This window comes from Aquila chrysaetos, chromosome 14 (genome assembly GCF_900496995.4).
Source record: "Aquila chrysaetos chrysaetos chromosome 14, bAquChr1.4, whole genome shotgun sequence".
Classification (NCBI taxonomy): Eukaryota; Metazoa; Chordata; class Aves; order Accipitriformes; family Accipitridae; genus Aquila; species Aquila chrysaetos.
The window spans coordinates 29,084,467-29,108,154 of NC_044017.1; the positions used below are offsets into that span (position 1 = coordinate 29,084,467).

Consider the following 23,688-nt stretch of genomic DNA (forward strand, 5'->3'; position numbering starts at 1 on the left):
GTGGCTCTGCGTAGGCTCCTTTCTACCCAGCGTCGCTCCTAGGAAGCCTGACAGCATCACTGGAATTTGTTTAAACATTCTGAGAGGGGCAAAAATTAAAACTGCAAGAAGTAAAACACAGAAGGTTTGTTATGACAAGCTTGCTTTATGATTTGTTTTCAAGAAAGGATCGCTTAAAAGTTTGTAGCGGTGTTTAATATATTTTTGTGATATGATGCTTTTGTAATTTCCTCAAGTAATTGATCAACTGTTACTTGCGTATTAACACTGGATAGAACTCAACGAAGAGTTTGCTCTTTTCTGTGGAAACGTAATGGGATCTTTTTTTCCGCTTTTTGCTGTGTGAGGTGGCAAAATGGTTTATTTTGGATTTATACTACATATACTTTACAGACTGGCAAGTGTGTTGAGTGCTCCTCCTATGTAGTTGAGACCAAGACCTAAATAACTCTGGTGAAGAAAAAATCTTGCCAGCTGAGTGCTTTGACTGTTTATTATGGGTTTTACTTTTTCTGTTTTTTTCTTCCTGAAATACATTCCATTTATATTCTTCTGTCTCAAAACCAGTTAGACTTAGTTGTTGTAAATCTCTCTGCTCAGAGTATGTGTGATTTAAAAGGAACAGCTATTGAAGCTCCAGACGGTAGCTGTAAAATACTACTCTAAAACTAAGTTAGCTGAGTTGTGTAATAACACCAAGACCTTTTTAAATCTTTGGCACTAAGTCACAGTCCTATGAAGTGTTTTACCCTTTTTCAGTGTATTGCAGCTGTTTCATGCCCTGATTAGTGAGAACACAGAGTGAGATCAACGTGTTGTACACGGGTGGAAGTTAGGAGTTTAAATACTTGAACTGCAGATAAAGTTTCTTCTCTGATTCTCAATCTAGTATCAAGTTCATACCTAAAATGGGGGGTTTTGGTTTTTTTTTAATTCCCAGTGTAATGTTTCATCCTAATACGGCAATATCCTATTCGTTTTTGATATGTGCTATAAACTCTATTTTTAAATCAATCTGCTAATTGAACTTCACCTTGCTACCAAGATATTTTTATTATGGCAATTTCTCTGCAATTTAATATTTACTTCATGATTTACTACACTACCATATATTCCAAGTAGAGGAAGCTGAAAGCTTTTTTTTTTTTTTTTTTTAATTTTAACAACTGAACTGTAATGCAAAATCTGTTTCCTCAGCATAGGCTGGAAGAAAACAGGAAGGGAGAACAAGGTTGAGGAAAAAGTGCACTGCGTAAGCTGTATAATTGCATTTATTTGTACTACAGTTTCACTTAGGCTAGCGTCCATCCACATAAAGGACCCCAGAAATATGGAATGTAAGAATAACTTTGGAAGAACATACTGTTTTATTATTACACAAAAATGATGATGCTTAATCACAGGTTAGTGTTGTGGTGGGTAGTGGGGAGAGCGTGGCTGGCTTTCATTCTGAGATTTTGGAAAGCTGTTTTCTCAAAGCTAGCTAGCCTGTTTGTTTCTTTAGTGGGACAGGGATAAGTGTCATCAGCAGTGACAAACTGAGCATATGCAACTTGCCACTTTTTGTGATTTCTGTGTCACTAACGTAACCTGGAGGATGGGTCAGCAGCAGCAGTCTGGGGCACGTCAGCTGAGGCAAGCATGGTGCTTTAGGTACCCCATGATATAGCTCCACATGTTCCACTGAGTGATCAGTTCTTGATGGTGCTTCTTTTTATTAAGATTTTCTTAAAATTAAAGCAATGTTACATAGTCAACATGATCATACTGATTTTCAATTTTATTTTGACCATTTTTAGCTGTATAAATTCACAGGTATAACATAGTTCTTGGTTTGGTTTTAATTTTCAGATGTCAGGCTCCCTTCGCTATGATCAGGAATCTTCAATAAAAATGTAACCTTACACTGAGTAGCTGATGAAGTTTTTATTCTTGATAGATAAAAATCTATTTTTATTTTGACATAACAAATGAAAAATCTGTCAGCATAGGTGACAGTAATAGAAGCTGCTGTACAGAGATTGTCAAGAAAATCACAAGCTTGGAATTCCTGGGTCATAATTTTAATCAAAATCAAGAGTTTGATTGTCACACTTTTTAATAATAAAAGTAATTTTTGATCTACTGAACATATGCAACGTTTTAAGGGGCTCTGAGTTAATGAGCTGTGAGACTTCACCTTGTAATGTAATGAAGACACTGTCTGCCTAGAGCCGTACCTGTGCAGATGGTGAAAATGTACTAAACTCTCCACAATACTAAAAAGAAGAGGGTTGGGTTTATTTCAATACTCAACTTTGCAAAGTCATATGAATAGGAAGTGTCACAGGAGGGCATTAAACAGTATCAAATACTATCGTCTCTTTTTTTTTTCCTTTAATGGCCTGGTCTGTCAACAATCCAAATACTAATTGTTTTGGTAAATGAGGGCCTAGGTCCACTTACAAACACAAACATCAGACTTTAAAGCAAAAGAGATACTGTCAACATAGCAGGAAAAATCCAACCTGCGAAATTTGTCTAATCCTTTTTCTGTACTTGATGATGCTGTCTGTCTCTACAATGTCTTGTGACAGAAAGCTTCATCAAATCACTGTGTAAAGATGTGCTGCTTTTTATCTTTGTTAAGCTGATCTCAGTATACTTTTATCACATTCCTCCTTGTTATAATATTGTGGGATTTGGTAAGCAATAGTTCTGCATTCACCATACTCTGCTTTAATGCTTTTATAAACTTTGATCATATTACCCCCTCGGTCTTCTGCTCTTCAAACAGAAGAGTTCCAGCTTTTTTAGTCTCTCTTTGTAAGGCAGCTGCTCTGTCCTCTGAATAATTTGAGTTGCCCTTCTCTGTACCTTCTCTTAACCCTCTTTCTTGAGTTGGAGAGACCAGAACTGTCTGGTACACCACTGTTTTATATAGCAGCAAAATGACATCCTCTGTCTTGGTTTTGTTATTTTTCTTGGTGACAGCCAATGTTTTATGGCTTTTCTGGCTGTGGTTGAGCACACAGAGCTGTGAACTGTGACTCCCAGATCTCTTCTCTGCTCAAAGGTGATGTGAGAATGTTAGTGGGGTTTAGATTTTTTCCCGGAAGCACAGCATCTTACCTTGACCTGGGCTGAAGCTTGTCTTCTGCCTCTTTGCCCTTTTGCTCAGTTTTATAACATCCTTTGAGGTCCTCGCCATTGCCATGGATTTTGACTACTCAAAAGAGCTTAATATTTTCTGCAAATCTGAAGATTTCATTGGGTGATCCTTCTTTGGGTCACTGAATTTGAATAAACTTGATTCCTTGGGAATCCTGAAGAGAGAGTGACTGTTAAGCCTTACTTGTGCTTCCTATTGTGGTGGAAGAGGCCTTAACTGCAAGGTTCAAGCAAATGATTTATTTGAACTTCACTTACAGACTTAACTGCACGGTTCAAGCAAATGATTTATTTGAACTTCACTTACAGACTTAACACGCCACTATTGCAGGTTTTACAGATACAATGGAGGAACGCACTATTGCAATTTTAAAAGCAAGAGTAGTACGCTATTAAAACCACAAGTGATTCACAGACAACCACAAGCACACATGTGTTTACAAACTTAAAGCATAAACACTATTCACTTACCCCTCCAGGTAAGGGCTCTCAATCCCAGGGAAGCTACCTTGACCGGCGTCCCAATCAGAGTGGGGAAGGGTCTCCTTCACAAGCCAACTGTATAGTTGGCTAAGTGACTCCTGCATTTCCAACCTGAATCTTAGGGTTTTTATCCCCTGACTTGTGGAATGGTGTGTATGACTATGTCTGAGTGGATTATGATATATGCCTGAGTGGATTATGAGTGGAGTTTCCCCTTATCTTTCCTTTGCTGGTCTGTGATTGTTTGAATACACAAGGTTGTCATTTGAAACTGAAGCTGAAACCATCCAGCTTTTTTTTTTTTTTTTTTTTTTACCTTGCTTCCTCAGGCAACTGAAAAGTGGTTGGATTGAGACTCAGGGCATACTATTTGTTAAGGGATTTCCAGGCTCAGTTCAGGTTTTGGTTCTTTGAATGGCGTAGCCACTGCCCTGTTTAGTTTAGGGTTTATAAGACATCCCAGGGCTAAGCTGTCTACACAGCTCCTGTGAGTTGTCTCTGCAGAGAGATGGGGCCTCAAGGCAACCCAAAGCTGTGTCGCTTTTGTAACCCCCCATGAGTTGCCTGTGTGCACTAGCCATGGTGAAACTCATTTCTGAACTATAAGCCGGACAATCCAGACAACGCCTGTCCCTCGAGCAACTTTCAGTCCACAAAAAGCCCCTTTTTCCAATTCCATTTAAACTTAATTTCTTCAATAGTGTTTGGTGGGAATCCTTGTCAAAGGCTTTCTGAAAATCTGAGTCCACTGGATCTTTATTTATCCACATGCTTTTTTCTCCAGCCCCTGAACTCCCCGCAGGTAGCAAGGCAGTATTTCCCTTTACAAAAGCTCTGTTGAATTTTTCCCATTGGATGTATGTGGGCTCAGCAATATTATTCTTTTATATGGACTCCACTGTCTTACCAGGACTGGAAGTTAGTATCAGTGGTCCTTTCAGGACGTTCAAGGTTCTCAGGTCAATGCTACATGACTTAGTGATTTGGCTGCTCTAGTGCTTCCTGTATATGTGCTTCATGTTGACGTTACATGTTCTGATGTTACAAAGAACATGTTGTGTGAGATACCGTCTCATTATCTTCATTGGTAAAGACAGATGCCAAAAATGTGATGAGCCGCTTTGCTGTGATTCTGTCATCCTTGAGTACCCTTTTCATACCTCTGTTGAAAAAGGATCCTGCCAACCCCCTAGCTGTCTTTCATCTTTCAAAATATTTAAGGAACATTTTAGTCTCAGCGTGAGCATCTCTTGCAAGGGGATCTTCAAATGCTTCTTCACCCTCTTAATTTCCTGTTTACATTTGACCTGCCCTGTTTTATGGCCTTTCCTGTTCTCATTTTCATTCTCCTCACTTTCAGAAATTTCCTGATGTTCTTTTCTTCACTCTCCTGACACATTTTGAGCAGCACATCTACTTATATACCTGAAGAGGAGTAGAGGGGAGAGTTTTATCTTTAATCATTCAATGTTTTAGTTTGCGGTTGCCAATAATACATCCATAGTCAGTTTACTGTTTTCTTTTCTAAATTCAGAATATTTTCTCCTTTGTTTGGGTCTTTCTAGCAGCAGCAGAAATAATAAATTTGACTTTTGTGCAAATGTGGGAGTTTACAAACTGAGAATTAGGAGTAAGGCAATGTGGTTGGTTGTCTTTGAAATTAAAACTGTTAGTTTTGAATTTTCAAGTGTTATATACTGAATATTTAAAAATCTGCTGATACAAAAGAAGATGCCTCTCATTTTTTAGTGCTCAAAATACCCACAGATGCCATTTATTTTTGTCATTTAGATTATGGTGATGTAGAGTTGCATTCAACATTCCTGGATGATTGAACACATATGTACACCTTCTTAATTTATGAAATGTGGCTATGATTTTTATAATTAGATTTCTTCAGGAAATACCACTGTGGAGCACTGTGATGTTGTGATTGTAATATTCTGAATCATTTTCATAATTGTTAATGGCTAAAGCAGTAAAGATTGTTAATGATTCCATAATAGTGATGCTATTCTATTCTATTCTGTTCTGTTCTATTCTAATTATAGCCCCATACTTCTGGAGAGATGTTGTATCACTAGATAATACAAAATGCTGTATGGGGAAGTCAGGTTTTGGCAAGCAGATGAGAGGTGATTCTGTAAAAGTGAGAAGTAGCATGGGATTGTGGGATGTACACTTCTTGTTTCTCCTAAATTACAGTAGGAAAGTAGTTAATATAACTGGCAGTGATTATTGCTTATGCTTCAGATTTAATGTCCAGCTGAGATTAATTAGAAGAAGGTTTCTCAGAACAGTGAGATCTTGGAGCACTGTCTTAATTGCCTTTGGGAGAGGAAAAGATACCGATCACTTTCTTAAGGTGTAGCTATAGCCCAATCAATGCTTTTGAAAAACTTTACGTGACCTAGTTGTAGGCAATAATGCGGACCCAAATTCAACAACCTGAGAGGTCCCTTCCAACCTCAAATTACTGTAAGTGCTGTGACTTGTGTGTAGATTCAGGAAAGCATTATTAGCAGATTACCTAATGACTCAGTTGGCAGCTGGAAGTCTTTTGCACATTTTGAAGGCTAAATGAAGTTAATTAAGGGTATTGGGCCAAAGCTTTATGCTCAATTTTGATGCCTGCAGCCATGGAATTGTCTATTTCAGATGCTCAAGCCTCAGCCTAGTACATCTATTGGTGGCAAAATGTAAACTTCAGATGTATACTTTATGAAGTGCTTACATTTCTTGGGTAAATGTTTACCAGTCTAGTATTTTTTAACATTTTGATACAAAATTACATTCTGTAGAGCCTGCATGGTTATTTACTGCCAACTTTAGGGAGTTAATTTTAAATGGCTGATTTGCAAAATAGATTTAATTTTGAAGTTATTGGTTTGATTTTAGGGATACTGCTGTTTTAGAGGGTGAGTAGAAATAGGGGGAAATGGCTTATGTAGGCATAAAAATGACATGGAAGAGTTAATTAATTCTTTAGTGAATAACAGCTCAAGATTTAAGGACATTATGTTCTCTGAACAGATTTTAAAAATCCTGAAAATATTCAGTATAATGTATGTTCTGTGTCTTCTAGTATACACAGCAAGTTTTAGGGAACATGGATTTCCTTCCATTTTGGAAATTTTTCCAGTAGGCCTGCCGTGTGTGTGGAGTACTGTTTCCTTGGAACTGAATTTCTCTGGTCTTACATCTTCCGACCCTTGATAAACATACAAGTCATCTAATCCCATCCCATGTGACGAGCTTCTGAAATCTCAGAGAGCGATATGAAACAGAAGTGCTGCACGACTACAACAAACGGCTTTGAATAAGTGCTTGTATTTGCTAACTGATTAAATCTATTTATATCGGGTAAAACTAGCTTATCTTAGGGTCTGGTTAGAAAATCGCAAGCAATCTTGAAACGGTGTGTGGTGAGCAGACCCTTTCAGCTGGGAATTGCTACCCCTTAGCTAGAGCAGGAGGGCTGACCGAATGCGTTGGTCCAGGTTGTTGGCATGTGAAGTGAGATAAATCCAAACTTTCAGCTCTGAAGTTTCATCCGAGAGGGTTGTTTTTTTGAGAGCATTAATTCAATTGCTTTGTGATCGTTGGACCATATTCTTAGTTTGTGACATTAGGAGTATCTAAAAGAAGGTTGCGACGTATGTATGTAATAGCAATGTTTCTCATTTCAAGGAAATAGTAGGAATGTTAAAGTGCTTTCTGTTTTTTTCTGTATTTTTATTACTTGCATTAAAGTTAAGGAGAATTTGGCATCTGATAACAAGATGGTCTCAGTTAAGTCTCTAAAAGGTCTAGAATAACCAAGTTATGTTTATATCCCATTGTCTAGAAATTGTATTATAAGATTCACATCACATTATTACACTACAAATTGGAAATATTCTGGAAATATTAGAGACCATTTTGGAATATAATATCCAAATGTACTTGCTTTTTCTCATATCCTTTGTGTGTTTCAAAGCTGAAGAAAATGAATTTTGAGACTCATGCAATTAGTATGCTGTGTCATGTCATTTCATCTGATTAAGTGGAGAATTTCTGTAATTGGTTGGATGAATCCCACACACACTGGGGAAAGCAGCATACATGTTTAAAATATACTAATTTGTGTCTTATTTCAAAAAATGGGCTTTATGTAGGCAGGGTTCAGTCTGCAGTGGAAAGGTTTGGATTGGCAAATGGTTTTTTGACTAAAAATATTTGCCGGGTAAAAATATGCCTAGCTGTTACTGTTCTCACACTTTCCATATAATAATTATTCCTAATGGTAAGCTGATTTCATGCTGAAGGCTTCAGTTCAGCAACGCGCTTGAAGTCATGCATGACTTGCATCATACTGGATCATTCCCTCTATTTTAAAGGCATAAATCATGTGCTTGAATCAGACGCACATTTAATTACCTTGTTGAATTACTGCCTATGTGGAAATTGTTTTTCCCCTCAACATAATCAAATTTGGAGCTGGAAATGACCTTGTGTAGATGGTTTTTAGCATTTTTTTTTTTCTGAATTGTGCCACCATCAGTTGTTGCTTACTTTAATATTTGTGGGTTTGCAGCTATCCAGACAACTGAATTATTTGTGTTCATCTTCACAATAATTACATGCCTCTTGACTGCCTTTTTGATTTACGTGTGAAATTAGCATTTTGCCAACATTGTCGTTGTTTAAAAAATAGCAATGCAAAGTCTGGTTGTCCAGAGGATTAGTCTCAATTTAATGTGAATAGATAACAAATATAAATTCACAGTTATATCAGGTGTAACATAAATTTTTAAAAGTGTAACTTTCATCTATATGTGTAGCTATTTAGATATGTATTTACCTTATCTTCTGTATTTTAATATTTTTCAGACAAGTATAAAAGAAGGATTACTACTGAAGCAAACCAGTTCTTTTCAGAGGTGGAAAAAGCGTTATTTCAAACTTCGAGGTCGTACCCTTTACTATGCTAAGGATTCAAAGGTAATTCTATGCTATTAGTGTCTAATGCCATACACTTGTAACTACAGTTTTGTTTAGATTTATAAGTGCAATAATAATAATAATTTAATGATTTATTAATGATTGTTTTATTAAAAAACTGCTCTTTATGAGATGTAGTGTGTTAAATTAACTTTAACTAAGGAAGACTGGTGATTTCTCTTGATTTTTTTTTTTTCAATGAGGTTTGTCACAGTTATTTTAACCTTTCTGACTATTCACACAAATAATAAATTCATCTTAAGGAGTTGTGGGGTTTTTCGGGGGGGTGGGTCTCAGGCAGCCAAATCTAACAACAACAAAAAAAAAAAAGTAAAAATTGGATAATGCTCAGAAGTTATCCTTCAAACTGAATGTCATTAAAACTCTTCTAGTCTGATGCCCATATTGCTGTTAAAGAGATGGAAATGGTTATGTGAAATCAAGATAGGAAGATTTTCTGCCAAAACTCATATTTAAAGCAAAAAGCTGTTTCCCATCAATTGAAATTTTTGGTGGGAAAATTGGGGGTGGGCAGAGGGGACTACTTGTCTTCTTTCCGAAAGGCATTTCCTCCCTCCCCCTCAGGGCCGGGACTGAGAGCATTTTGGTTTGTTGGGCTGGCTCAGATTGTGCTGTTCCATAGAGGTGGGCATTAGTTTTCTTTACCCTGCGGGGTTGCAGCATCTCCCGGGAGCTGTAAGTGAGGTGCTTCAGGTCTCCATCATCTTCTATAGCTTGGTTTTCTCAATAAAACTATTACTAAGGCATGGAGATGTCTCTTTCTAGGACTGTATGACTATAATTGCATGGTGCACAGTTGTGTGGCTGTGATGAACCAAGGAAAACATCATCTCTCCCAGGAGCCCAGCACTGAAGTACCTCTGTTGTCACACTTCTCTGCACATGGTGCTACCACGAGCAGTCTATATAAAGACTTAAGAAACATGGCAGATAAGAACTCTGAGAATGGCAACATCATCTGTGCCATAAAGATGAGAAAAGGAGGTGTAATGAGTAGGCAATTGTACAAATACTCGGTAATGTTGAATCCAGACATGCTGAAACTCCCCCAACATCGATTCTCTGTCCCATGGCATGGAAGACAAAGAACATGGTATGGCTAAAAAAAGGGGGAGGCATTTTTGTTGCTCTTCCCTTCTGTGCTTCAAAATCCATCATGAGTTTACCAGAACCTAATTAATCCTTTGCCAGAGGCTGGGGTGTTTAAAGAAGACATATATTTCTCTTGCTGGAGCATCAGACAAAGGAGTGGAAGGGATCTCTTCAGGCCCTTGAGCTGTTTTTTCTCATATGGCTGCCATATCATAGATTGTCCTTCATGAATTTAGAGTTCCATCCTAAAACTGATTAATTAATTTATATTCTGCTAAGTGTGAATCTCTTTCCTCTGATACCACATTTATGCTACACAGTAGACACCACAAAGCTGCATCTATGAAAAAAAAAATTCTTTAAAAGAGATCTTAAAGCAATATGTATTTTTGGAGCTACTTTTTTATGCTCTCATGCATCACTTAGATAGCAAATAGGACTGTGTTTAGGGGTGAAATAGGAAGTTTTATGACATCATCAGTGTTTCCAATTTTTTCACTACTTTTTTTTTCTTATTTTATTTTCCAATAGGAATGGACAGAAGAAAATGAAAGCACAGACTGTAAGCATACCTGCAAGTGGACTCAGACTATATTTAATGTTTTCATGTTCTTTTCCATTCACAGTCTCTAATATTTGATGAAGTTGACCTGTCAGATGCCAGCGTAGCTGAATCGAGCACAAAAAATGTCAACAACAGCTTTACGGTATGGAACCATTATAATACTGGTCTTGAAAGCTGTGGATAGACTGTTACTAAGAAAATCAAGAATCCTCTGAATTGCTTCTTATTTTCCTCTATTTGGAAATAAAATGTCCTTTATTTGGAAATGGTATAATGTATCAGAATGATATCACATCAGCTATTAAACAATTTTGTTTCTGTGGGTTTTTTTTAGCAGAAATTAGAATGTTAGATAACAGTTGCTTCAAAAGAAGATGATACGAGGCATTAAAAATTCAGAAAGATTCAGTACTAGTACTTCGTTAGTACTTATTAGGACAGCTTGGTTCTATGCTGTAGTTTGAGGTGACATGCTGAATTGATTCAAATGTAATTGTGTTATTGTTTTAATTTCTTATAATAACATTTTTGGGGTTTTGTCATATTGAAGTGTATTTTTTTTTTCATTGCCGATCATATCCCTGTATGTTTCCAAGTCACGCAGAAAAGCTGCCTTCACAGTCGTACCCTTATTCTGATACTGGTATAAGAGACAAAGAGTGTTCATAAATCACTGTTTCTGTAAGTTCACAAGTGTGTTTTACACACAGGTCTTGCCATTTATTGTTCAACTGCTTTGTTGGAACTAAGTGATAACGTCTGACAGTTCCTCTGCTGATTCTTAACCTCTGGAAAAGCAAACTTTTTGAACAAGAACTAGCTATGAGGAAGATGGTGGGTAAAGTTGTCCTTCTGAAGGTCTTGAGTTCTCCCACTGACCGCAATGGCATCATTTTTCTTAACCTGCAAATCCCTTTATTCTCTAAAATGTTGATTTTCCATTTTCCTGAGGATTTTAATTTCACAGGTGGTCCATGCTACCAGTGTTGGTTGTTCTTCTCCAAGGCAGTCCAATGCAAGCCTCCTGAAAGCTTCATCAGGTCTTTGTTGCTGTGGTAACTCCCAGGCAGCTACTGAAGTAGTCAGAGTACTTCAAAGACGTGTTTGCGTTGGCCTGGACGGTCCAGCCTGTTATGTCAATCTAATTTACTTTACTGACTAAGAATACAATTAAAAAGACTACTTTGATGGAAGGTCTCAGGTGAGGGTGTGGCTGTGTGAGGTACCAGCTTGCCTTTTTAAAAGGTTCTTTCTGTTGCTTAGAAGCTCTGCTTCTGCCTTGCTCCTGGCCAGAAGTAAAGCTGTCATGCAGGCATCAGGATAGCTGAGGAATAATGAGGCATACAAAGATGATGAGTTGAGGATCCCAGCAGTCATGACTGTCACTTATCGTTCAAGACAGGGTATAAGGCTTAGCGTGCCTTAAAGACCCAAACTTCCTTCACCATAGCCTCCATTATGGGAAAAAGAAAATTAAGAAAACTCTGGCTATAATGTTACTACTGATAGCTGAGTCATGAAATAAGACATTCATCTAGAGATCTGGATAGACCAGAGAGCTGGGGAATCACCAACCTTATGAAATTTAACAACAGCAAGTGCCGGATTCTCCACCTGGGATGGGGTAACCCTGGTTATATGTACAAATTGGGGGACGAGAGGCTGGAGAGCAGCCCTGTGGAAAGAGATCTGGGGGTTTGGGTTGATGGCAAGTTGAATATGAGTCAACAGTGAGCCCTGGCAGCCAAAAGGGCCAGCTGTGTCCTGGGGTGCATCAAGCACAGCATAGCTAGCCGGTCGAGGGAGGTGGTTGTCCGACTCTACGCTGCACTGGTGTGGCCCCACCTCGAGTACTGGGTGCAGTTTTGGGCCCCTCAATATAAGAATGACATCAAACTATTCGATTGTGTCCAGAGGAGGGCAACCAAGATGGTGAAAGGTCTTGAGGGCAAGACTTAGAAGGAGCAGCTGAGGTCACTTGGCTTGTTCAGCTTGGAGAAGAGAAGGCTGAGGGGTGACCTCACTGCAGTCTACAGCTTCCTCAAGAGGGTCAGCGGAAATGGAGGTGCTGATCTCCTCTCTGGTGACCAGCGATAGGACAGGAGGGAATGGAATGAAGCTGAGCCAGGGGAAGTTCAGGTTGGAAGTCAGGAAAAGGTTCTTCACTGAGAGGGTGGTGGGTCACTGGAACAGGCTCCCCAGGGAAGTGGTCCCCAGCCTGTCAGAGTTCAAGGAGTGTCTGGACGATGCTCTTAGTCATATGGTTTAGTTTTAGGTGGTCCTGGGAGGAGCAGGGAGTTGGACTCGATGATCCTTATGGGTCCCATCCAACTTGAGATATTCTGTGATTCTATGATCTTGGTGTAACTTTATGTGGAGAAGAAAAGTGGCATGTTTGGGGTTCTTTTTTTCTTTCCTTTTTTTTTTTTTCTTAGAATGTTTGGTGTTTTGGTATCCTTTATAATCCTTTAGGCCCACTCAGTACCTCATTCTTCACCAAAGGCATGTTTTGTATCTAGTATCAAGACTTCTGGGGAAGACGGTAGTGAAAAAAGGTATCTCGGGGGCTACAGCTTTAACAGCTTTGGAGACACTATTTATTTTCATGTCCTGGGTAATTTAAGGCAAACAGTGTTTTCTCTAAGGAGTCTTCAAATTCATTTTGAAAAATTATTTGGATTTATAGCTCTCCTGGATTGAAATGTCATCTGATTTGACTGTGAAATATGGTAATAGTCATCATCTCGCTTAATCTTTTGGCTTCTTTCTTTGTGTTTGCCTAACCCAGTCTCCCAGCAACGCAGCTCAGTGAAGTAAGACATCTCTGGCGTTGCCTGCGGTGGTTTGGAGTTGGGGGGGTGTGGGGGTGGGTGGGTGGGTGGTTAGCTTTCCAGCAATACTCTTTATAAATAAAAAAAAAACACATTTGTTTTTGCTTTTTTTTCCTTCCATCTTAAAAAAGATAATCCAGCCTTTCTTAAAATTCCTTATTTTTTTCTTTATGTTCTAAGTCCTCTGTTAGCTTTCTCTTTGTTAAAAAAGCAAAAAATAAATCCTTAACTTTAGCTTTCTCTAGTTAATGTACTCCTCTTGTTTCTTTGTCCCAATAGAGAATGTTTTTAACACAAACTTATGTAGATGGAATATACACCCAATGATTTTTCCAGGAAAACACACCTTTAAAAATTTACATTAAAATGAATTAATTATTTTTATACAAACCCTTTCATCGTTTCACTTAAATCCCCCCCTTCTCCCCTCAGTCTCCCACCCCCAGCTTGTAGAAGCTACTGGTTTGCCTTCTTTTGCCCTTTCTAGTTTGTCTGTTTGGAGACAGAGGTGTGCGTGTCAAGATTTTCCATGCTCTTTTTTTGGATAAAACTCAAGTCTAAAATTAGTCATAACACACAGATTTAAGGTTGAGTTTATTTGTAATGTGCATGCTTGTAGAATATTTTATGTAACTAAATATCAGTGTTTGTTCACCAGAATGACTTTTCCTTTCTTACTACAAACAAACTGGGGTTAAGGGGAAACTTGAGATAAATAAATATCTGCTAATTAAAATGAGAAGCTGCTAAGCTTAAACCAGCTCAACTGTTTCGTTTTTTTTCTTTATTGCTGATGATATTACTTTTCAATGAACAGCTGACTCATTTCTAGCAAATAGTTCCTAGCGCACAAGCTTGCACTAGGGTGCCTTGTAATAGATTATAGACATTTTGTAGTTCTGAGCATCCTCATCTAGAGGCTATTAAATAGAGGAGAAGGTGTCCCTTGACTTCAGAGTCTTTCTATGAGACCCTCAAGACCAGATTCTTCCTACTTGCTTGTTAGGTACCAGTCTCCTACGCCTGTGGGAGGAGAGAGAAGAGGTTTGAGAAGCCAGTTCAGCCCATCAAGGACGTGCATCACCCTCTCCGTCAGCCACATCAGGAGCCCATGGGGGCTTTTGCTCACCCCGTGCCTGCAGTTCAGTGGCGTGGGTGGGTGCTGAGTCTTCGTAATGGTGTTGGGTATTCTGCTGAACTTTTTTTTCCACAGGGCTTTGCTTCTGCCTTGGAGGGTGGTTTATGTTATCTCAGCACAACCCGAGGAGTGTAGTTGCACGGCATGTTACCTCTCTGGGGAGACTTTGGGGATGAATCAGTCTTCTCCAACCTTATTGCACGCAAGCAGATGGGGTAGTGACCAGTTCTGCTGAGAGCTGTAACTCCATATGCCTTTTGGTTTGCAGGGATGGAAAATGGCTTGTTGATATCTCAAGTGCATTTAGAAAAATCTCTTTAATTTTCTCAAAACAAGACCTGAGACTGAATGAGGCTGAGTAGTGCTCTCCAGCATGCAAGCATGGGCATGTGGAACATTGGTGGCGTGCTTTTGTTTTAATAGGTGTAAGGAATGGGATTTTTAAATACTAAAATGATTCTTGAACAGGCATATTCAATTAATGAAGTTCCTCAGGGCATCAAAGGTGATTATAGACTGTAATTACAAGGAGATTTCAACAGGTTAGCTTTTGGCGTAGGTTTCTACCTCTGCCTTGCTTTTGATGATGAAGAAGTGATGCACGTTGGCGAGGAAAAAAATCTGTAGATGTCAACCATGCTGCCTTTCAGTTGTTGAGCCATATGGTTGTATAAAATGCCCTGGGTTGTTATAAATCTATCCTAGAGTCTCATATAAAATGCACAGGCATCGTGTGGCAGCACTTATAGTTAATCCACGCAAACTGATGTTTGAAACATTTAATTCAGTTATGGGTTTTTGTGATAAATGTGATGGAAAATAATAATTTTAGGGTTGAAATACTGGCTTTGAGGCATTACTTCGGATAGCTGGCTTTAGACATTTGATTTGGGTTAGGCCAACTTCTAGTGCATCTAAGAATTACACAAAGCCATGGACACTCAATTTCTTACTATATGTATATTCAGAGAAGTGAAAGCCCTGGCTCGATTAATTCTGTTATCTAATTGCTTCTGAGAATAACAGAGGAACTAATTTCACTGTTGTTCTGGAAGGTGCCCTCCAGGAATATGAGAATTAACATGCTAGATGATACTCAGGATGGGGATTCAGCTTGCCCTAACTTCAGGGTGGGAATCAAGGAGGGGTTTCTAGACCCCTAAATTTAGGTATCTAGGATAAGATTATTAGGTCTTTAAAGCAGATTCCCTTAATTGCTCAATTCAGTACAGACTCCACGGATTATTAACTAACTGTCCCTTAGCTATGATAGGAGCTTTGTCATCCAGGGCACCTAAAATGTAGATCCCTGCTTTCAGCTTTCTGAATGAGGTGCTGAATCAAGTACTTTTTGTTGAATATGCATCTTCTGAATGTGGTCATCTTGAGAGGGAGGAAGCTGCAGTAGACAGATCTGCTGTCCTGGAAAGCCTACTGCAATTCTTAGTAATTAGAAATTGGCTGGAAATGAGACTTTATATTCCAGCCAATAACACTGATTACTAGGATTCTGGGTACGCTTGCAAAAATGTCTAATATGATAAATTTTTGCTGATTTCTTGGTTTTAGTGATGCTATAGACCATATAGACCATAGAGTCTCATTATTTATTCTGTGGAAAAATACTTCCTTGGAGAACTCTTAAGGTGCTGGGCTTTAATTAAGTATTCTCACCTAGTGTTATGAGGCAAAGGGAGCAGAAACCTATAAACCACCTCTTCTTTATTTTATGTTTTTTATTACCTCCTTTTGATTTGACTATTTTCCAGGGTAAATAATATTTGTAAACGTCCTTCTATACTCTTAACTATTCTTGCTGTTCTTCTGACTATTCTGCATCATCATCTTCTAAGTGAAGTGACTAGTTTGGCACTTAGGGAGCACAAGTCACGGATATTTGGGACCGTTTTCTAAATTAACTCTCATTTACATTTGTAATAATGTAAATAACAAAAAAAATAACAACATATCCCATATTTTTTTTGGTTTTCTGCAGCAGCAACAACTTACACATTTTTTTATACTCTATAATGATACTAAGATGCCTTTCCTGTTAATTGGTAGCTGTCTGTAATTCATAAATACTTCTATGCTTCTGTGGTTTTTCTCTGGTGTCTATTTCTTTGTTTTTACTAACATTGAACTTTTTCAAGTCACTGTACTGTCTGTTTAATACCTTGTTTGGCTCGCTCTGAAGTGCCTTGGTGATCAAGGGAGGGAACTAAGTAATCAAAATTTTGTGCTGTCTGTAAATGTTTCTGTATCACTAATTTATACTTCTTGTCCCATTTAAGAATTGCGCCACAAAATTTTGTAAGAGGATAATAAGGTGCTTATCTATTAATCTTTCCCCATATTAAAAATCCTTATTATTCCTTCTTACTTTTTTTACATCCCTTAGCTTTTCATCTCATCGCATGATCAGGACATAAAAATAATTGGTCTTTTCAGTTCAATGACTGAACTAAAAATAATAATGGGTCAACCTGATGTTTTAACTTTTTTGAACAGAAGTACTTAATTTAGTTTAAATTAAAGGGATTAAACTTTGGTTTTAAATCTTTTTTTCATATTATATAAAGAAAAAAATGAAACCTGAATGGCATTTCACTAAAGTTAGTCCCTGAATGTAATTTTGTAACAAAAAGTTAAGGGTTTTTTTCCTCTGATTTCCATTTTCTTGGTCAGACTTACCAGTTCACTTTGGCCTGAAAGCAGAGGGTTCTGCTTAATATATTTTTAAACAAACAAAAAAATTGTCTAGTTGTCTGCGATTTTCTGGATATTCTGTAAATCTGGATAGATTTTGAAAAACTAAACATTTATATTTGCTGATTTTCCTTTGACCTATTATTTTGAGATGGTTAGGTATTTTTTATAGGTTAGTGAGGCCAAATACTCCATTGGAGCAACTGTGCTTCATCTGTATTTAACATTTATATTGTTTTCTTCCAGTTTATATTGTTTTCTTCCAGAACTCTGATTACCCTGTTTCCTATCCATATTTCTGAATGTAGCGTATCCTACATCTTGGCTGGGGATGTAAACTTTACTGGCATGTAATTTATGTGGAACCAGCTTAAAGCATAAACCAATTCTTTTCATCTTTGAATCCTCCTGTACAGCCACTGTTTTTAATGGGAAGTTGCCTGGTTGTACTGGAAACTCAATTCTTTCTATTCGTCAGAATTTCAAGTTGAATATTACAACTGGGCCTGAAGGCGTATTGCTTTTTAGCAGTTTATTTCAGCCCTGCTGCTTCTGACATCAGTCAACTTTCTGCTCGTCATTGAGATTAGCTGCTTCTAATTGATTTTAGAAAATTAACTTTTAATATTCACGATGGGCTTGGAAAACAGCATGTGTTGCCAGACTTTTGCAGTGTATTGGAGAGATAGTGTTAAGTTCTTAGACTTGAACATATTTTGCTTCCTTTCTTGCCACCCAGATTTTTTTCAGAGTTGTTATTGAGACTTTCAGGACTACAAGAACTTCAGGGAATGTGAGAACTGCTTAACCTTCCCCAAGCCACATCAAGAGGAAATGAGAAGAGCCTTTTCCCAAAGGAGTTTAAAACCTTTCATCTTTGGGTTTGGGCACTCCAATTTTCTGTCCTTTAGAGTATCAGAGATAAAGAGAGATAGTCCCAAAGCTGGGAAAAATTATCCTAATACTGTTTTTTTCTTATTTAAATAATCTAACATCAATTCAGTTTTATTACTGACTCTTGATTTGCCCAGAGTTCAGGGTCTTGAGCTTTATTTAAGAGCAGAAAAGCTTATGGATGTCAGTGGAGGTATTTCTCTGATGCCGTCCTGCTTGTTTAGAAAATCCAGTTTACTGCAGTTCAGTCTCAGTGGACACCAGGAGATGGTTTCCTTATAGCCTCAAGCCTCTTTCAGACACTCTTCTACCTCAGCCTGGTTTTTTTCTGAGGGCCACTTGCCTAAAGGGTGCAATGACCTATTCTGGGCTTTCTGCTGCTTCTCTTTCACCATCTTTCTTATTTCTGTAGTTTGGTGAAATCATCTTGCTACTCCTGTGTTGGGAGACTCCTGGGATCATGGGGTCAGCAACCACCTTCAAGGCTTTGGCTTGTTCCAGACTTGGGGTGGTTTCCCCTGGTTTCAGCTATTGCTAAGCAAACTTTTTTCACTGCCTTGTTCGTAGCCTGGATGATTAAACTTTCTGGTTTGCTCTGCAGGAATACTCTGGAGCACAGCTATCTGCAATTTTTCTCCTTTGTGACAAATGTATTATTTTGAGTAAATTTCTACATATAGTCTCTGCTGATGTTCCCTTGAAGGGACACACTCTTGCTTGATTTCTCCCTTTAAAAACCACAGGGACACGAAAGGAATGGATTTGTGTTTGGAAACATGTTCCTGTTTCTGTTTCTTGATGAATTTACATAAACCAAAATTCAAATAGTTTACACATTAAATTTACTTGACTGAACACAGTCTTGTGTGAACACTCTTTAGTTTGCATGAACCTCTGCTGTAGGTGTATCTTAACTCAACTGCATACTAATTTTAATAATAATAATAATAATAATAATAATAATAATAATAATAATAGTAATCCAGGTATAGATAATGAGCTTACGTTAGTATTGTGAAATCATTTGTGTGAAGGAAAACAAAAGAAATATCAGTAAAGTGCTATGTACTGTGTGGTGCTGTCCTTAGGATTCCTCTCAGCATACTTTACATCATATTTATCCTTTAGATGTGCAGTAATTTCCTGTGTTTGGGTACACTTTGAAATTTCCTTTGCGTTCCAGTTGAGTGTTAACATTGCTAACAGTATACACTGATTGATGGTGGGAGTTCAGACAGATTTGCAGATGTCTTTACTTAAAGTACCTTCCTCTGCGAGCCGAATCCCACTCTCAGTAACGTTGCATTTTAAATTTTGCTCTTGGCGTTATCAGAAGGGTCAGTGCATGGCACCGTTTCAAGATGGGGAATGGCATATCCAGACATTCCCTGTGCCCTGTTTGCAGTCTAGCGCAGGGCTGACAGAGGTCCTGGAGTGACATCCGTGAAGATCTCGGGGCCTCTTGTTATCTCCGGGAGGTAGAATATGGCTGGAAACAGCTCAAGTTCCTGTGCTGGCCTCACCAGTGTGACTCAGCTTTGCTTGGGTAGCTAACTCTTGGGATGGATTTAGTTTTTTCCTAGTTGTGAACTATCTGCTGTTTCATACAGACACTGATTAGCCTCAAAATGACGAAGGCTTTTTGATGCTCCCAGCCTGAGCAATACCCAAACCACAGAAAGAGAGGGGAAGTGCTTTGTTTTCCATTTTGTTCAATTTTCCACTCAGTGGTTGGGTGTTTTTTTTTTTTTCTATATTCAGGCAGCTTAGAAACAAAACAAAAACTGAAATAGCAAATTAATATGCCAAGGGGAAAAAAAATTAGACAAAAGCAATTAGTGTGCACTTGTGATGCACTTAGGTTTTTCTCCTCCATTTAGCATTTGCTCATTTTCCCCCGCCCTCTGACAGTGACAAAAAAAACGTAATGAAGCTGAGAGCTCTTGGGTAGCTTTGGGTGTGACTTTCAAGTTTTAAGCTCCTTAGCTCTGACTTGATGTGCTGTCTCCCTTTCCCTAGAGTGTCTGGAGATGTTGAAGCTTTAAGTTTCATTATGAAAAAGCAATAAAGCATTTCAACTGTGAGGCTAAAATCCATAGATAAATCGCTTGGGATTGAGCTATTACAAGAAAGCCCAACACTTTTCAGAAGAGGAAAACAAGGGGATGCTTAAAAATGTGGCCATTCTGGGCTATATTGTACATTCTGGTTCTAGTTACATTTGCCTGGAGCTTGTTTTCCACAGATTTTGAGCTTAAGCAGGATTTTTCTAAAATAGCTCACAGAAAATGTCTCTTTTTCTTCCTTTAGTTTGCCAAGAGTTTCTTTAATTTGCAAAACAAGGTAAGAAGATTTGCATAGAAGTAAATGTATCAAAAATACCTTTTATTTCCTTGTCTGAACTCCTGGTATAGCACCAGTGAAGCAGTTGGGGTGTTTGGAGAACAAGCACTGAGTATCGCCAGTTTCCTTTCTTCCTGCAGTTTTACGCTTACCTATTCTCTGACATTTCTTTCTCTTCTTGCTTTAAAAGTGGTTAAAATACCTGGAGAAACCTTAAAAAGTGTCCCTCCATGCAGTTCCTGTATACCAAAAAATTCTATAAACAGAGCCATTGGTGTAAACTTTGAATAAATTTCCTGCTTCTAGTGAACAAAGATCCCTGGCTTCAAGCAGCTGGATCATGTTTAAACAGGCACCTGTTGTTACAGATGAAAAAAATAGTCACTTGCTCTTTTATTTTGTATAACTTTGCATCTAGTGCCATTAATTATATAACTAAATGTTTTCTTTTAAGCACAGAAGCCATCCCATCTGATAGACGTGTAATGAGCTGGTGAAGCTGGGGCTAAGGGCACAGCAGTGCTTAACAAATCTTTATGTAAGGACTTTAAAGAAATGTGCAGGCCTTGAACTATATATAGCAGTTTCCAGTTTACATTTACAAGAATGGTTTATTGTTTTTGCTATATTTAAATACTGATTTAAGATAGATTTCTAATTCATGAAACTCTCCTACCCTGCTGCTTGTAACTGTCTCATTATAAAGTTATACTTCTGAAGGAATAATATTTTTCTATTAGCAGTTGGTTGACGTTGGATACATGAGATCAAATTTGGGGAACTGTAGGTTTCTGACAAAGTGACCTTTGCTGGACACTTTTTGCATCAGTTTTACAGTTTGAGGCTGGACGTGTCGTAACTGGATTACTTGATTTACCTGGATTCTCTTTTCACGGAATCACAGAGTGATTTGGGGCTTGGAAGGGACCTGTGAGGTCATCTGGTCCAACCCCCTTGCTGAAGCAGGGCCACCTACAGCAGGCTGCCCAGGACCATGTCCAGACGGCTTTTCAGTATCTCCAAGGATGGAGACTCCACAACTGCCTTGAGCAACCTGTGCCAGTGCTCACCCTGACTGAAAAAAAGTGTTTCCTGATGTTCACACAGAGCCTCCTGTGTTTCAGGTTGTGCCCATTGCCTCTTAGCTTGTCACTGGGCACTACTGGAAAGAGCCTGGCTCCGTCCTCTTTGCACTCTCCCTTCAGGTATTTACATATATAAATAAGATCCCCCTGAGCCTTCTCTTCTCCAGGCTGAACAGTCCCAGCTCTCTCAGTCTCTCCTCATATGTCAGACGCTCCAGTCCCTTCATCTTCCTTGTGGCCCTTCCCTGGACTGTGTCCAGTGTGTCCGTGTCTCTCTTGTACTGATGAGCCCAGAACTGGACATGGCACTCCAGGTGTGGCCTCACCAGTGCTGAGGAGAGGGGAAGGATCACCTCCCTCCACCCGATGGCAACACTCCTTCTAACGCAGCCCAGGATACCATTGGTCTTCTTTGCTGGCTCGTGTTCAATTTGTTGGCCAACAGGACCCCCAGGGCCTTTTCTGCCAAGCTGCTTTCCAGCTGGGTGGCCCCCAGCATACAGAGGTGCCTGGGGCTGTTCCAGGACTTTGGACTTCTTTTTGTTGGACTTCACGAGGTTCCTGTCACATCATTTCTCCAGCCTGTTGAGGTCCCTCTGCGTGGCAGCACAGCCTTCTGGCCTATCAGCCACTCCTCCCAGTTTTGTGTCATCAGCAAACTTGCTGAAGGTACACTCTGCCCCATCATCAAGATCATTAATGAAGATGTTAACTAGGACTGGACCCAGTATTGACCTTTGGGGTACACTGCTAGTTACTGGCCTCCAACTAGCCTTCGTGTTACTGATCACCAGTAACCTCTGGGCCTCTCAACCTCTGGGCCCGGCCATTCAGCCAGTTTTCAATCTACCTCACTGTCTGCTCATCCAGCCCATACTTCATCAGCTTCTCTACGAGGATCTTAAGGGATAGTTCTGAAAGCCTTACTGAAGGCAAGGTGGATGATATCCACCTTTGTCTCTTCATCCACCAAGCCAGACATTTCATCATAGATTATCACCTTGGTCAAGCATGACTTCTCCTTGGTGAATCCGTGCTGACTACTCCGGATCACTTTTTTGTCCTTCATGTGCCTGGACGTATTCTGGGAGGTGCTCCTTCATTTTTTGCTAGATGTGGTATAAGGCAAGGCCACCTAAATTACCCAGGCTGGATTCTACTGCAGAGTGAAGTCAGGGTAGACCTTATACCCGCTTCTGTAACGTAACTGCTTTTGTCCTGCCTTTTAGTTAAGCCCACTTGTCCTGGTGTACTGGTGCAGGAGATGCTGTGTGGAACTAACCCTTTTCTTGCCCCTCCTAAGAGTTTTTATTGCAGGGGCCAAACCCACACATTACTTCATTAGTTGTGAGCTTGGCAATAGTGAGATAGGAGAAGGCCAGCAAAAAGAGGGAAGCAACATTTTAGTGGAGTAGACAGAGCTAATTGTTCTGATTATAAATTCTGTATTGTACTCAGGCAAATATAATAGCCATTTATTACTCGCCTTGCTTTTAAATCCTCCGCTCCCTTTGTAATTTATACTTTAGCCTTGCTTGGTTCATCTTGAAAAATAATAGTGACGATTCACCATAAAGCCCCAACTATACCTTTGACAGTGACAGAACTGTTGTAATTTATTTAGTATCCTGAATTCAAGAAATTAAAGTACTGTAGAAAGCTGCCCAACTGTTAGCACCGTGATTTTTGCAGATAAGTTCTGGTAGGTACGGGAGCATCAACGACCCCAGCAGTCTACTCCCACCACTGTGATGGAGGTGCATTCATCTGTCGGATTCATATGGACCGACCTGCATGAGGACAGGGAAATGCAGGGGCAGACAGAAAGCAGGGGAGGCATAACATATTATCCTGGTATTTGCCAGAACTCACTTGCCGATGTCTAGAAGCACAGAGAAGTTACAGAGCATTAAATCTGTTCATGCCCCAGGCATTGGGTGCGGTCCCTAAGAGCAGAGGTGGGGGATGCTCTCTCTCTTTATATCGCCCTCTCTTCATTAGTTCCAGAAAGATATTTTAAAAATATCTGTTCAAAGAACAGGAAAACCATTTCCCCACCCATTTCAGATTCTAAGTGCTGTTTCTACATTACTAAGTCAATTCAAGATCAGCCATACAAAGTGCTATTAGTGTAATGCCTGATAATAGTTTAGGGCAGCAGAAGGTGCCTTAATGCAAATATCATGTTGCAGGCAGCGGGGTGCTTTACAACAGCTGCTGCGTTGCTGCTTAGATAAAGACCATTCTTTTCTTGATTAGCAAATGTAGTGTCTGCATTTTTCTTTGAATCGGTAACGGAAATCAGAAATGTAGCCACCAAGCTTTGGGACCTGTATTTTCTTACATATTGCTAAATATGGTAAAATATGTTAAAAATTAGGCAATAGGCTTTAA

General features: G+C 39.1%; 1 protein-coding gene across 2 annotated transcripts in view; it reads left to right on the top strand.

Annotated features, from left to right (window-relative positions):
- Positions 1-23,688, top strand: part of DGKH (diacylglycerol kinase eta) — a 175,400-nt gene that overhangs the window by 82,196 nt on the left and 69,516 nt on the right. For both annotated transcript variants that reach the window (XM_030036453.2, XM_030036454.2), the window contains exons 3-4: positions 8,506-8,616; positions 10,356-10,436. In XM_030036453.2, the coding sequence (XP_029892313.1) occupies positions 8,506-8,616; positions 10,356-10,436 (192 nt within the window). The remainder of the gene's footprint in view (positions 1-8,505; positions 8,617-10,355; positions 10,437-23,688) is intronic.